At 54.5% G+C, this 15,490-nt stretch overlaps 1 protein-coding gene across 4 annotated transcripts in view; it reads right to left on the reverse strand.

The window, feature by feature from the left end:
* The window catches only part of PIGL (phosphatidylinositol glycan anchor biosynthesis class L), a 60,808-nt gene that overhangs the window by 16,095 nt on the left and 29,223 nt on the right, over positions 1-15,490 (reverse strand). For all 4 annotated transcript variants that reach the window (XM_059997392.1, XM_069540093.1, XM_059997390.2 and 1 more), the window contains exons 3-4: positions 4,258-4,348; positions 1,086-1,153 (exon numbers count right to left, since the gene is read on the reverse strand). In XM_059997392.1, coding sequence (XP_059853375.1) covers positions 1,086-1,153; positions 4,258-4,348 — 159 coding nt within the window. The remainder of the gene's footprint in view (positions 1-1,085; positions 1,154-4,257; positions 4,349-15,490) is intronic.

Genomic DNA, 15,490 nt, shown 5'->3' on the forward strand with positions numbered 1-15,490 from the left:
GGCCTGACACACACACACACACACACACACACACACACACACACACCCGCAGAGCCTGAGGGAACAGATGAACTTACAGGCCTGACACACACACACACACACACACACACACACACACACACACACACACACACACACACACACACACACCCTGCAGAGCCTGAGGGAACAGATGAACTTACAGGCCTGACACACACACACACACACACACACACACACACACACACACACACACACACACACACACACACACACACACACACACACACACACACACCCTGCAGAGCCTGAGGAATAGAAAACCCTGAGGTCAGAGGCCACTTTTCCTGCGCTCTGGGTACAGCCCTGGGGATGATCTCCAGGGACAGAGCTGGGAGGCAGCATCTAAGTGGAGGAGGGAGGGGCCCTGGAGATGCGCCTGGAAACGGCACTGCAAGCCCTGAAAAGCGTTGGGCGCGTTCCGAAGAGGGTCATAAAATCAGTCATTCACGTCAGGCTGCCCCCTCCTTCCCCAGGCCCGTCCAGCAAGCTGCTTACGGGCCCAGGGGGAGCACGGCTCTAGAGGTCAGGACACGCGCTCTAGGTCTCCGTGACCCCGAGGAAATCCCTCAAGATGTGTGAGGATCGGGTTTTTACTGGTGAAATGCAGGTGCGTGTCAGTCACATGGAGAGGCTGCAAAGGGCAAGTAAGGTTTCCTATGACATGCACATCCTCCTTCTCCAAAGCAAGGTCTGAAATTGTGCACAGAATACACAGCAGGAGAGAGCAAACAAGCTGGGGTTAGAGGAGGGAAAGAGGGTGCAGCCAGGAGGGCCGCCGATCCCCAGAGCTCAGTCCTTAGTCCTGTGCGTGCGCTACAAGGAGCTGAGATTCGGCCCTAGAGCTTTCTGTGGCCAAAGCAGAGGGATAGATCAAATCCGTTCCCCCACTTGGCGTATCCGGGGGTGGGGAAACTCAGCTGTTCAGGAGACGAGACCATAACACCGGGACCCGAGGGCGACTGCCCCCGGAAGCAGGTGGTGAGAGAGCATGGCTCTCTGATGGCCCGAGGGGGGACAGTGACAGGGAAACCAGAGCGCCCTACCTGGCAGCCGCATACAGAGCCACGTGGTTGCTGTGGCCGCTCACACCCCCCGCGTCAAAGGTCACCACCTGCAGAGACACACAGGCTTTCACTCCGGGCCGAACCTGTCTCTCCCGCCTCGTCCCCGCGGCCCGGGAAGGACAGGAGGCCCCAGAACCCTGTGCCTGTTCACGTTCTGAGTGTATCTGAACTGACGTGGGAGCGGGTCGGGGGTGTGACCATTGCTCGGCCGACTGTGTGGAGACCGTGACTGTGGGTTTGACTGTTCGCTCTTTTTCTTTTTTTAATAAATTTATTTATTTTATTTATTTTTGGCTGTGTTGGGTCTTCGTTGCTGCACGTGGGCTTTCTCTAGTTGAGGTGAGTGGGGGCTACTCTTCGTTGCGGTGTGCGGGCTTCTCACTGAGGTGGCTTCTCTTATTGCAGAGCATGGGCTCTAGGCGCGCAGGCTTCAGTAGTTGTGGCTCGTGGGCTCTAGAGCGCAGGCTCAGTAGTTGTGGCTCGTGGGCTCTAGAGTACAGGCTCAGTAGTTGTGGTGCACGGGCCTAGTTGCTCCGCAGCATGTGGGATCTTCCCGGACCAGGGCTCGAGCCCGTGTCCCCTGCATTGGCAGGTGGATTCTTAACCACTGCTCCACCAGGGAAGTCCCGAAATTTTTTTTAAAAAGGCATATAAGCTAATCGCATTATGGTGGATACGTGTCATACATTTGTCAAAACCCACAGGACATGCAGCACCAGAACTGAACCCTAATGTGAACCAGGACTTGGGGTGATGATACTGTGTCAGCGCTGGTTCACTCACTCACTGTAACACATTGTAGGCTCGGGGAGTATATGTATGTCCTTTCTGCTCAATTCTGCTGCGAACCTAAAACTGCTCTAAAAAATATACTGTATTAAAAAAAGGTCACCCCAGAACTCAGGTACCCTGTTCTGAGCCCACCCTTCCCCGCAGCCCAGTGTGGGCCCTGTGTCCACTCCCACCTCTGACGCTAGCTGCCCCCGCCCCTCAGGCATGTCGCAGCATGTCACCCTGGGAGTGATGTCAACTTTCAGTGTCTTGGTCTCCTCTTCTGTGAGATGGGAAGAGTGAGGCCTGCCCGCCTTTCCTCTCTGGGTCGAGGTGAAGGTCAAGTGAAGCCATGTGGGAGTGTAGGACCTGGACGGCAGTCAAGGCCGAGTGTCCGCTGCCCTCGGGTGGAGGTGATGCCGGGGCCGGGCTGTCACTGGTGAGCTGGGGCGCACTCCCTGGTCTGGGAACTTGGGGCCACTGCACGTTGGCTCCATCACTTCTGAAATTCCTCAGGGCCTTGTTTCTCTTCATCCTATACCTTCTGATGAGCCCCCTCTCTTCCTGCTTCGAGGAGGGCTGAGCTGATCTGCCTCTAGCCCTGGACTCGTGCAGGTTAGGGCCTGACAGCGATGGCGTCTGCGGTTTTTTGCAGAACTCCATCCACCTTCCCCGCTAAACTGCAGAAATCTCTGGGCAAATGAAGTCTTACCCAGACCCCAGTAAACAAGAGGGAACAGTGGGGTTGCTCTCGCTTCTTGAAGATAGTGGCTCACAGGACATGGTCTGTACTTTAGAGGATAAACAGCAACTCATGTCACAGGTGCAGGACACACGACAAATGCTGTCCCAAAGAGGGCTGAAGAAGTCAGGGAAAGCTTCTTGGAGAAGGCGGTCTTAAGCCGGGCCTGGACCACAAATCACTTTTCTGGGACACAAACTTGGGAGGCTCTTCTGAGAGCAGGAAAGGCACGCAGAGCGTCTGTGCCCTGAAGCTCCTCCCTGGATGTTCAGGCCCATGGCTGCAACATGGTCTAAACAACAGCCCGGCCCCTCAGTAAGGACCAACCCTGTCCATCAGCGAAGAGCACCGAAGGAAGGTCCAGGTCAGAGACGGCCAAGTTCACAGAGATGGGAGTTTATCCTACAAGCAGGAGTTACTGGGAAACCAGCCGTTCCCATGCACCAAAGCGGGGGAGGGGAGAGTTTGGGGACCGGTCCTGGGGAAGCCGGGGTGCCGAGGGCCACTGTGCCCACCTCACAGGCCCCGCCCTGTACCCCAGGCCAGCCCGGAGGACCAGCTCTGCCCCCCTGCCAGGCTTGGGGCCCTGAGAGGTTCTGAGCATGGTGTCGGGGGTGGCGGGCAAGGGGGCCCAGGCCAGGCAGCAGGCCCGGGCGGTGAACCCTCTAGCTGTGACCCTCAGACCCTGTGGGAAGTACAGCTGGGAGGGGTGGGCCTGCGGCTCTGGTGACCATATTTCCAGCCAGAACAAAGAGGGAAGCCAGCGCAGAGCCCTGCACCTCCGCCTTGCGTGGGTCAGAGCCAGCCAGTTAGGTGCCCCTTTGGCCCATGTGGACGAAGTTCCCGCTGCATTTCTGTCATTAGAGCTCCAAGACGGTCTAATATATCCACGAAAATCTGCTCTTAACAAAGGTCTAAGAAATCCATTCACCTGGAGAACTCATCACCGATAAAAGCTTAACAGCAGGGATCATCTTTCAACGAGGCTTCATCAAAACTCAAAGCAAGTGGCTGGGTCTGAATGGTAGGATTTAGGTCTTAACTCCTGAAGGGTTAGCGTTCTTACTTTAGAGGTGGACACCTTCTTGGAGCGTAAGATCGACCGCTGGCGGGGCCCGGGCCGGCGGGGCCCGAGAGTCGAGGTGGGTGTGGCTGGGCCGTCGCCTCTGCAGGTGAATTGAATGCCCACTAGAGCTCTAATCGTGACCAGAGTGTTCTCCCTGCAGGGGCTGTGAATGTATCCTCGCAGTTTCTGGAGTGAGGACTCCAGGCTTAAAATCCTAGCTTCACACTTGGCGACCCTGGGCAGCTGCGGGCTTCTGGGGGCCTCAACTTCCTCAGTGTAAGGTGAGCATTATAACAACACTTACCTCCAAAGATACAATGATACCTTAAAACTAAAACGCTTGGTAGAAAGCTCTGTGCCAGCGGGTCGTGGCACAGGCTCGTGGGGTCCTGAGGTTTCAGGTGGCAGCACAGGGGTGGGAGTGGGTGGGTGAAGAGGGCGCACTTTGGAAAAATCTCTGCCTGTGTCTGAGCGCTGGGATTTCAGTTACTCAGGAAAGGTGTGTGTTTTCCTCGGTGGGTTTCAGGCAGACGCAGCTGGGCCTCTGCTTCGAGCGGAAGGCATCCCCTTACCAGGTTGATGCGGCTGGCCTCTACGTGCCGGAGGAGGACGTCGGCCACCCGTTCGGTGTCCCACCACACGCCGGGGTCATCTGGGAAATCCCTGGAAGGAAGAAGCACAACCTGGAAACCATTTCTAACCTGGTACAGGCTTCCCCTGGGGCTCCGGTAGGTGTGGGGGGCAGGGGGGAGGCAGCGGCATCCGGATGAAACACGACAGGCTCTGGGGGCTTTGGCTCATGGCCGGGGAGGGAGCAGACATCAGCGAGACACGGCTCTGTCCATGAGCTGGGGACAGGTGTGGTACCCACAAGCTCGGACGCAGGGCAGAGGGACACGTGTCTTTGTAAGAGTCAGAGGAACGGCGCGTTGATAAAAGTACGGGAGTTGCTTCATTTAATCTCAGACAGGTGTGAAGGAGCCTCGATGGATGAAGTTAAGTAGCCTGTTTGTTGCAAGGTCGTTAGGGATGGATTTGACCCAGGTTTACTGACTGTAGAGCAGAGAGGTTTCAGCTCTGGGGAGCACCGCAGCTCCATCCCGCCGGGCACCCTCAGGGGCAGAGGACTCTGCAGGTGACTCCAAGCCTTACTGCTCCCTCCCCCTGCCACCTGCTAAGCTGAGGCCAAGGCCGTGGTCTGCCTTCTGTTTGAAGATATTATTCAGTCTTATACATAGATGGCCATCTCTGCCGGCTCAGGTCCCGGCAACACTCACCCGCTACTGGGAGGACACGGGCCTCTCCGCTCCCCACCTGGCAGGTGGCTGTCACCTCTCCGTGGACAAGGGCCGTTAAGGGACCCACTTAGGACTTTGGTCAAAGGAGAGTCGCTGAAGGTTTTTCAGTAGGAAAAGGACATGAACCTCAGCACTAGATAACACAGCTACTTCCTGTGCTTCCTTGGCTGCCTCTTCCGCACCCTGGGGAGCCCCCTGCAGAGCTGGCTTCAGGCTTTTCAGAGCACTGTCCTGCCAGCCGTGACAGGACAGACAGCTCAGCTGGGGGACGGGACAGGGAGAAAGGGAGAGGGAGGGACCAGGACAAAGTGCTGCCTTGTCCCCTGGGAGGGAGCTGAATATGGGATGGAGAACATGGCCTGCTGAGCTCAAGAGCAAGAGAGACGGGAAGGTACCCTGGAGTGAGACAGCTGCACACCCGCCCCTGGCTGGGAGGCCCACGTAAAGGTACCAAGGCGTCCTTTTGGAAACTGGATTTACCAATAATAGTCACGTGGATGGAAAAGCAGTGTGAGTGGAAGGGTAGGATGGCTGTTGGCTAAGCCTAGTTCTCGGGCCTGAAGTGCTGAAAGGGGAGCCCCCGAGTGGGGAGCTCGCTGCCGCCTTCTGGGCACCTCCCTCAGAGCCAGGCCCACGGGAATAAGTATTGCTCCCTGAGGTTCTCTCAGGGCCTCTACCCTGAAAGAGGAAGTCAGCTATTTGGGGGACTCTGGACTGTCGACACCCGCCCCCCTCTGTAACCCGATACATCTGATGTGGCAGCACTGCTCTTGGGATCTAGTCCAAACTCCTCTTGGTCAGGCATTCGAGATCTCCCCAGTCTGTCTCCTATTTGACCATCTTCTCTTGACTTGGGCGAGTAAGTGAGATAACCTATGTGAGAAACTTTACATTCTAAAACTGTAAAGCGATGTGTAAATGTCAGAAGAGGGTCATAAAGTGGTGGCTGTTACTGAGGCATTAGCCTAATCTAGGCCCCTTCAGAAAGGAAGGGGTCCCCCCATTTTTCCTTGCTCTGGAAGTCCCTTGCAGAGATCTCTGTGCTGACTGCCTGCATCAGCGGTCTCTGGGTTCACAGTGGGGTGTAGGTATCCCAGGAGATGTGTGAGATGATCCACTGAGGTTAAGCAAGACATCGCCAGAATTTCTAGTTACGTTTCTCTCTGTTTAAATGTCTATCTTGTAGCTATTTTATAAGGTAACATACGTTAACAGAGTTTGACACGTATACAATTTAAGGAAGCCCACAGACACTGGCAGCGCGTACTCAGATTTTGTTTCTTTTTGTCAGGGGGCTGTGATAAGAGCTGTGTGGGGATCGCTTGTCTCATCTACTCACCCTCCATTTTACTTCGTCTTTTCCTGGATATTTAAAAACAACTTCATTGAGGCATAATTTACATACTATAAAACCTACCCATTTAAAATGTACAATTTAGTCATTTTTAGCATATGTACAGAATTTCTACATTTTATTTTACTAGCATTTTGCATATATTTAATTCTTGATTCTCTAACCTATTGTAAGTTCCCCGATGACCAGATGCTACGTTAGCCATCGAACAGTCAGGGCCAGCTAGGAAAACAGAAACCACCAGGGATTTCAGAGGGCATTTAATACAGAGAATTGCTTACCCCATTGATGGGAAGAGCGGAGAGGCCCAGCAGGGGACAAGGAGACGATCAGAGACTGGAGAAGCCACTGTCACCTCTAGGGTGGGACATCAGAGTCTAGAGACGGGGTGATGGTGGGAACTACAAGGGCAGTGGCTGGAGTCACGGAGAACATTTAGCTGCTGACGGAGGTGTTGCCCGAGGTGGAGGGAGCAGGAAAGGCCCTGGTTTTCCCCTCCTCTGCCTTCAGTCTCCCATCACAGCCACCTATTGTCAAACCTATTGAGAAGCCAGGTGACTGGCAAGGGAGCCTGGAAAGTGTGGTGTCCACTGGTCCTGAGCAAAGGCATAAGGTGTTTGGTAGTGCTCCCGGCAGGGGCCCAGTGCACGTCTGCTTTCAACTGCATCCCAGTTTGTTTGTTTTTTAAAAAATATTTATTTATTTATTTATTTGGCTGCACCGGGTCTTAGTTGCGTCACGTGGGACCTAGTTTCCCGACCAGGGATCGAACCTGCGTCCCCTGCATTGGGAGCGCGGAGTCTTGGCCACCGGGCCGCCAGGGAAGTCCCTGCGTCCCCGTCTTGACCCTAAGCCTTCGAAGGGCAGCAGCAGTCCGGCCACCTGCCTGTCGCCGTTGTCCACCCCTCTGGGAATGCCGTCGCCCACTAGCTGCTCGGGTGTGGAGGCCACTGCCACGAAGCAGGATTCCAGTCTCAGGGAAGGGAGGCGTGGCAGCGGTTGACGGGCAGCTTCACCCCCGCAGCTCAGGGATGGAGCCCCGCCCACGCTCAGAGTGGTCCAGTGTCACCAGGAGGCAATGTGATGCCAGGACGGACCACAGAACACCCGAGTTCCAGCTCCCTGCTCACCAGGTGACTGGGGCACGCGCTGTGTCATCAGGAAAGCTGGGAGAACCTGGGCCACACCTCCTGAGAGCCCTGACTTCTAGGACTTTATGTTGCAAGAAGCTTCTGAGGGAGGTTTGTTCATTACTGGGTATTTTGCACTGGAATAGTGCCTGGCACAGAGTAGGCACGCGTTAAATGTTGTCTTCCCCTTATTATTTTGTAATGTTTTCCTATTTCCCAAGAGACAGAGGGATTACTTGTCATCATGAGGAATAACTGAGATTGATTTTGGACTAGTGTCCCCCAGTGGCTGCCGATCTGTGGCTCTGATGAGGGCTGAGCATGTAGAGATTGTCTCCCCAAAGTCTCACGCTATCTTGCTCTAAGTGTGTCTGTGGTGGGACTGGAACGTGACGTCATCCCGGAGAGGTGAAATCATCAAAGTCAGGAAAACAGCCTCTGCTTCCCTGTCCCTGGAGTCCTCGCTTCGTGTGGCCTCCGGCCTCTGATAACTTGGGATTCCTCTCTGCTCTTCTTTCTACCTAGCCAAATCTCACACATCCTGTGGAGCCTCCTCCACGGACCCTTCTGGATGGAGCTTGGGGCCCTCATTTCTGAAAATAACTGCAAGTCCAGGGGTTCCCCCGGCCACCCTCGGGGTGATAATTCCCTGGAAGGACTCGCAGAACTCACCGACAGCTGTGATGTGCACAGTTAACAGGTTTTCACCGGGAAAGGATACAGAGTAAAATCAGAAAAGGAAGAGACACATAGGGCAGAGTCCGGGGGCATGCTAAAGGCGGATGGTCTGTTGTCCTCTGCCTGTGGAGTCTGGGCGCTATTCTCCCAGCACTGACGTGTCACGGTACCCACGGAGCATCGCCGCCAACCGGGGGTGCTCACGCGAGCTTTGTGGTCAGACTTCTTATCGGGGCTCCATCACTTAGGATTCATTGGTTGCTGACCGGCAGTCCAGGTGGTTGATCTCAGCCTCCAGGTGACCCACAGCCCCACCCGAAGCTCCGATGTGATGCCACCCCCTCCCCAAACAAAGGCACTGCCATCAGGTGTGCCAGAGGTTACTCCCCAGAGGCCAAGCGCAAAGGCCAGACCTCCTTTTGGACTTGGCCAAATTCTTTACTACGAACTTCCTTGCAGTTAGGAACCTTACTGAACTTTTCTACCAACTATGGCTTGGACGGCCCCACTTCGCACCTAATTAGTGCAACATTCTGCTAATTTCCGTTGTTTTGTGTGTCTCTCTACCTGTAGCCAAGTAGGAGAACAGACCTGTGTCTCACCTATGTCTCACGTGGTACTTTGCACAATTCAAGTCAACCCAGTTTATGTAAATAAGCAACAGCAATAAACGAGCTCCGCTGTGTGCCAGGCACCGACGCGCTGGGGAGCTTAATAGTGGCTGAGCCAAAGGCAGGTGTACCTGCCCGCCTTTGGGGGTTGGAACATACAAGTAAGAGCTTTGGAAGATAGCAATTTTATAACAGATTAGGGACAAAAAAAAAAAGAAATATATATATATATAGATATATAGATATATAAATAGATATATATGAATTGCAGAGGGGAGCAAAAGGCATCCCAATGGGACCACTTCCCCTCAAGGCAGGAAAATATAAAATTTGATAGTGGGAAACTTCAGAGAAATGTCGAAAAAGTGACTCCTTTGAGACCAACGACGTGAGTTGTCTTCTTCCTAAAGTTCAACCCTAATCAACTCAAGGCTTGGGTCCAAGTAATAGCTTCTGCAATAGTTCCTTTCTTCTCTGATGGATTAACAATTCCGCCTTAGATAAACATGCCGGCAGAGGTGTAAACACAAGTGTGAGTCAGCCGTTGGACCCCTCCTTAAGGGAGGGCTGGGGAATGGCCTTTGCCCTGTGTTCCTTTGTGCTGTCCTGCTTCTCGCTGGCCGGAGTTGGCGGGGGTGGGGGTGACTAGAGTTGAAGCAGCCGTCTTGGTGCGTGAAGTAGCCTTAGGTATGAAAGCCAGACACAGAGAAGGAGCCCTGGTCCTTCACACCAGGCCCAGACGGTGCAACTCCTGTCACAGTTATTGTAGTTATTGTGGGTTTTCTGTGATTTCCTGCATAACCAGATCCTGATTTATATATGCCAGAATTTTGTAAAGCCTCCGTTTTATTGATTATTTAGGTTGTTTCCAATTTTTATTATTGAACTAAGGTGGTAACTAGCATCCTAATACATAACTGTTTGCATGCATCTCTCAGTATTTCCTTGGATAAAATCATAGAGACGTACCTTCGGGGTCAAAGGTGAAGTGAGGAGAACCTGGGTAGATCTCCCTCTGAGGAACCGTGTTAAGAGGAGGAGGTGAAGGAACTTCCCTGGCGGTCCAGTGGTTAAGACTCCGTGCCTCCTCTGCAGGGTTCAACCCCTGGTTGGGGAACCAAGATCCCACATGCCATGTGGCATGGCCAAAAATAAATAGATAAACAAATGAAACAGTATAAAAATTTTTAAAAATAGAGAGGAGGAGGTGGAAAGCATGTTAACTCACAAGGAACACCATCACGGAGAGAGAGCCGTGCACTTCACAGGCTGGAAGGAAAGACTAACAGGGACAACTCTTATCAATAGCTCCATTCTTTCTAAACAACTCAGGTGTTTTGTACCTACTTCCTTATCCCTGAGAGCTCCCTGAAAAGGCCAGTTCATTTACATTCTTTGACAGCTGGAGAGAGCGGGTTGGAAGGGAATGAGTTACACGTGGAGTAGGCACCATGGCTGGCTGAGTGGCGCTGTAAGGGAACACGTGTGTTGTCAGGACCCCAATTTCATCTTGTTAACCAGCCCCTCTCCTGGGAAATCACGTGGATGTAATTCAAAGCCAATAGGAAAGCAGAGGTCAAGCCCTAAGAGTAGTCAGGCTTCATATTTAAGGAACGTCTGGACTCGCCCTCCTACCTGAGGCAAATGTGATGCGTGTGCTTCAGCAGCTGACAGGTATTCTGCAGCTGCTCGTTCCTCTCCCCGAACCCAGACCTGAGCAGGCCTACGGCGAACTACTGAGAGGTCCTAGAAACTTCCTTTAATTATTAGCAAGCTCCTTCTTGGCTTTTATTGCAATTTTAATGAAAAGTGTATGGAAATGCCTCAGACGCTGATCTATGCCTGGGTAGCTCTGCTAAGATGTAAAGCTGAGTAACCCTTTCTGGCTGAGACAGAGGATATGGTGGGCTGAAAACGAGTTTCTGGCCAGGTTTGGCCAAGCAGAGCAGAGGTGACACCTCTGAAGACCTGAGGACAAGGGCAAGCAGGGGTTGCACCGGGCGCCCTTACCCGACGCTTCTCCTTCCAGGAGGATTCCCGCCTGCAGAGCCCTTCAGCCCAGAAATGGTCAAGCTGGAGCTGCTCTGAAATGTCAGGCAAGTCACCATCAAGAGGCCCGCGGTCCCTCCCCCCTTCACTCTAAATCTCTAGTCAATCAGGTGATGTTTCCTGATAAAGAAGCCAGCCGTGGAGAACCAGGAATGGGGGTGGAATTTCCAAGGTCGTTTACAGAGGAAGCCTGGAGACTACTTAAAACATTAAAAAGGCCTAGGAAAGATTGTTTGAAGAAAACAGGCATTTTACAAAGCAAGACATGAAAGCTGCCGGCATATATTCTTTTGATTCTCAGAAAGAGTCAAAACAAATGCAAAATGAAAGCAAGACGTGGTGTGGAGGAGGGCTCACAGGAAAGGGCGTGGCTGTTCCCCACCCCCACCCCGAGCTTAAGGCTGCACCTGTGTGCGAGGGCAGTTTGGCTACGGTGCGATTATTCGTGCTCTTTGACCTTATCTTTCTAGAAATTGACTCTAAGGAAATAATCAGCCTAAAAGTCAAAGTCCGATCAGGCAGAGACACCACTTTCACTGCAATTACCGGGGGAAAGAGGCCGGCAGTTCTGTTGTTCTGCCACCAGGGAGCAATTTCTCTAACTTCCTGAATTGTGGTTTATGAAAAATGCTAAAGATAACACAGAATTTTAGGGCATGTTCAAAGTAAAAGCAAAGAAACTTAGATACACCCAAGGAAAGGAATGTTAAAGCGAAACCAAAAAAGAGAACTCCAGTTAGTAAACTTTAATTTTGCTCCTGACTTAAGAATGAGACTCATACGAAAGAGGAAATCTATGAAGAGGAATTGAATTTTGAAAACAGCCTGTGAGAGAACTTCCAAATAAAGGGCTCTGGGTGTGTTCAAGTGGCCAGGTATCCTGGCCTGGGCTCCCCAGAAAGCAGGGCCGGGACGAAGGCCTATTGGGAGGTGTGACCCGGGAGCAGGAGGGAAGCCGCACGGGGAGGGGAGGCGGTGCTGAGGTGCGGGCTGGCTGCGGGGGCCCGCGGGCTGCAGGACTGCGCAGAAGGCAGGCATCTCAGAATCGTGCATCTGTCCGGGAGGAGAAAGAGGCAGGTACTGATCTCCGGGGGCGGGGGGCGGGGTGGTCAGCTCTCCGGTACTTTAGGGCTGAGCACGCGTGGCAGACTGCGCGCAGGGGCAGGGCTGGCCCGGGCGACGGGCAGTCCGGCCTCCTGGCCGCGGGGAGGCGTCGTGGGTGGTGCCGGCACGCACCGCGCAGGGCACGGCAGGGCGGGGCTCCCAGAGGGAGGGTCGCTGCACGTTTACCCGTGAGGGCTGCGCATGCAGTCGGCGCCAAGCGCGGGCGCCAACGCGGGTGCAAGACCCGGGGAGGCGGGGGAAGGGGCTCGGCTGCTGCTTGGGGAGGAGGGCTTGCGGCCGGCGGGGGCCGCAGAAGCGCGGGGAGCACCTCGTGAGGACGCGGCCCTGGGACCCCGAGCGGGCGGGTCGCGACCCGACACAGCCGAGGAAGCGGCCCTCCCCGGAGTGCAGTTAGCAAACGCTGTGTTAATTCCGCTGGAAAATGCCCCAAACCTAGCCCTGCCCTAGACCTTCGCGCTCGGCCTGTGAGGGTCAAAGAATAAAGTTTGTTTTCCTGCCGGCGGAGCAGCCTCGGACTCTGACCTGCTCTGCTCTTTCTAGTGACTTGCCCGGGCTCAATGGGGGCATCGTCCCGGGAGGGGTGAAGGGGGCGGTGGGCCCTCCTCCTCCCCCCTCCCTCCGTCCCCCTGGGAGAAGGGCTAGCCGGTGGGGACCCCGGCGTGGGACACGGGCCGGGGGCTGATCACCGCGCCCCGCCCCGCCGGCGCCGCGCACGCCCTTATTTGGTCCTGTGGCTCCTCTGCCCGCCTCCTCCCCAGCCTCCCTCCGGTACATTTCTAAACCCCGGGGCTTCCTCTATCATTCAGGCGGGCGAAGGTCATCTGAGTTCAGCGCTAACCCGAGGCGGTTGGGCGGAGCGCTGGCAGATCACCTGGGCCCAGGCGCCGGGCCTCGGGCTGCAGGAGCCGCGCCCAGGCCAACGGGGTCCGGGGACGCTGGGTGCGCCCGAGACCCCGGGGGACCCGCCGGGCTGGGGCCGGTGCGGGGACCTTGGGAAGCGGGCGGGCGGCTGCGGGGCGTCCCTTGTTCGCCAGGGACCAGACGAAGAGGAGTAGAGAGGAATAGAAACCAGGGGAAGAGGAGGGGGAGAAAGGGAAGGAGAGAGAGAGAGAGACAGAGACAGAGACAGAGACAGAAGTGAAATAGACCAGCCTGTGTATGTGAAGTGTCCACTCCGACAGGGGCCCCTCCTTAAGCAGTTTAAGAGCCCAGACAACGACCAGATGTCCCAGGAGACCCTCGTCCACATAGGCTCCCCACCCTAACCGTACAATGGATTTTCCTTTCTCAAGGACAAAAAGCTAATCATGACTGTTAGGTATACCTGTAGCTCTCCTTTCTCTGAAAGATGCGTTTTATGTTAGTATCACAACAAAGTGTGCAAAGCTTGCAAGGTGAGAAATTCTTTTCCAAAAATTGCTGATTTATTAGCTGTCTTAGTGGCAACCGAAAAACAGAACCTGCTCACTGAACTCCCTTCAGAGGTCACCGGGTTCTGCTGGAGAGGCCCAGGCCTGTGTCCGGACTCCTCCCCTCTCCCCACCAGACACACAAGGGCTCCCCTGAGCAGAGGCTGTGTAATCATGTTCTCAGAACAGAGAGGAAGGGCCGTAGCCTAAACTTTCGATGGGTCTCTCAGTCTTCTGGTGCCTGAAATGTCTGCCTCATTCCTTTTTCTAAAAAAGCCAAATTTATGGTTATGTCAGAGAAGGGGTTCATCCCTGATTTTGGCAAGCACCCGAGACACTGTCACATGCCAAGAAACAAGAGCAGACATGTAAAAAACAAAACTAAACTAAACAAAAATACAGACATAAAGCCAGAGGGTGGGGTGTGGAGTCCCCCCGGCCACTTGGCCTGCTCACCAGGACACCCTGGAGTCCCAAGGGGTGGGGTAGGAGGGCTGAACCAGGGAGCCAGGGCAGCTTAGGATGAAAGGGAGCCTTAACTTGTAGGTTCCACTGGGCTGCAAGGCACTGTGGGTGCAGGAGGATCAGACCAGTGCTCAAATAGCAAAATTCAGGACAAACGGCGCTGTCAGAAACAGCCAGACACGTTGCTACGGGGGATCAGAGAGGAAAATTTAAGGTTGCACAGTGTGGATAAAAAAGGCTCCTGTGGAGGTGGAGGCGTCTGTGCTGGGTTGGGAGGAACAGGCCTCCCGGCAGGGGCCACACGTCCAGTGAGAGGAGGAGAGCAGAGCCACGGTGTGCAGGCTGAGTACGGGGCTGTGGCTGAGACCACAAGTGTAGTTTCGCTGGGCAGGGGGCACCCGTCCCTGTATAGAGACTGTCGTACAGGGAGGAGCACGGGGCGGTTCCTGCAGGGCAGTGGGCAGATCAGGTTTGCTTTAGGAAATCAACCTGGGAACAGTGAGGGACGCACTGGGGGCGTGGAGCATAGCTAGGCGTCGGCAAGTTCCAGTTCAAAGACGTGGCCGCGCGAAACAAGAGAGCAAGGCGCCAGGAGGTCTCACGGAAGGAGACTTTGCCATATTTAGCAACTGATTGGGTGGTTCCTACCATCATGAACAAGGAAGAACACAACATCGCAGGTGATTCCAGCATCACACACGAGGGCTCCACGTTTAGAAACAGCGCCTTCCTTACAGTCAGATGCCATCACTTTATTTAGTCATCACTTGGTGTGACGGTCCAGGATGGGCACTGAAACCGGTGGTACCCAACTATAGAGAGCTCATCCAAATGGTGCTTACTTTTTTGGGTTCGTTTTAAGATCATCAAAATTGCAACAGCACGTTAAAAAAAATAATTCTCATGAAGAAACTGTAGCCATGGAGAAACTCTCCGGGAATAGCCTCAAGGGAGCAAGAACCAGAACAGTTGCTTGGCGAGCTCTTGAGTCGGGATGGGGGAAGAGGATCGGGTCTGGTGGCGCAAAGACAGCGCAGAGCTGTCGACGGGACCAGCGCTGCGCAGGGCTTCAGGAAGAAAAGGCCGCTGCATTTCACCCCTTGGGAGACCACGGCTGGCCCTGGAAGCAGTGCCCATGAAGAGGGGCAGGCAGTGCAGAAGGACGGGGTCAGTGGGTCGTGAGAGAGCGGCACCAAGAGCTTCAAGAAGTTTGGGAGGAAGTGAGAAGGGAGGCCTGCAGGACCCGGAGTCGGACCCGGAGTCTGCGGAAGGGTCTGTATAGCCCTGAGGATGTCTGAGGATGCGGCAAACAAGTCAGCTCACTTGGTAGAGAGGAAAGCTGCCTGGTGAGGGCAAAAGGAGAGACGGAGGTAAATCCTGGGCAACGTGTGGCTGCAGGGGATGGACGTACCACGCAGGGAGCAGAGCTACAGGCTTGCGCAGGGGTAACGGTTCCCGCTCCGTCGGCTGCTGTGAGGATGAAATGAGATAATACCTGACGGACACTTAGAACAGAGCCTGTCCTGTGATCGGGGTCCAACAAAGGTGAGCTCCTGACCGGATTCCTGATTGGAAGGGAATCTGATGCCAAGGAAGGAAATGGGCGATGGGGTGTCAGGCCACAGAGAAGTGTGGTCCACGGCCCACGTGATTAGATCACAAATGTGAGGGAGACGAGCCACACTC

Source organism: Delphinus delphis, chromosome 19, assembly GCF_949987515.2.
Source record: "Delphinus delphis chromosome 19, mDelDel1.2, whole genome shotgun sequence".
In the NCBI taxonomy this organism is placed as follows: Eukaryota; Metazoa; Chordata; class Mammalia; order Artiodactyla; family Delphinidae; genus Delphinus; species Delphinus delphis.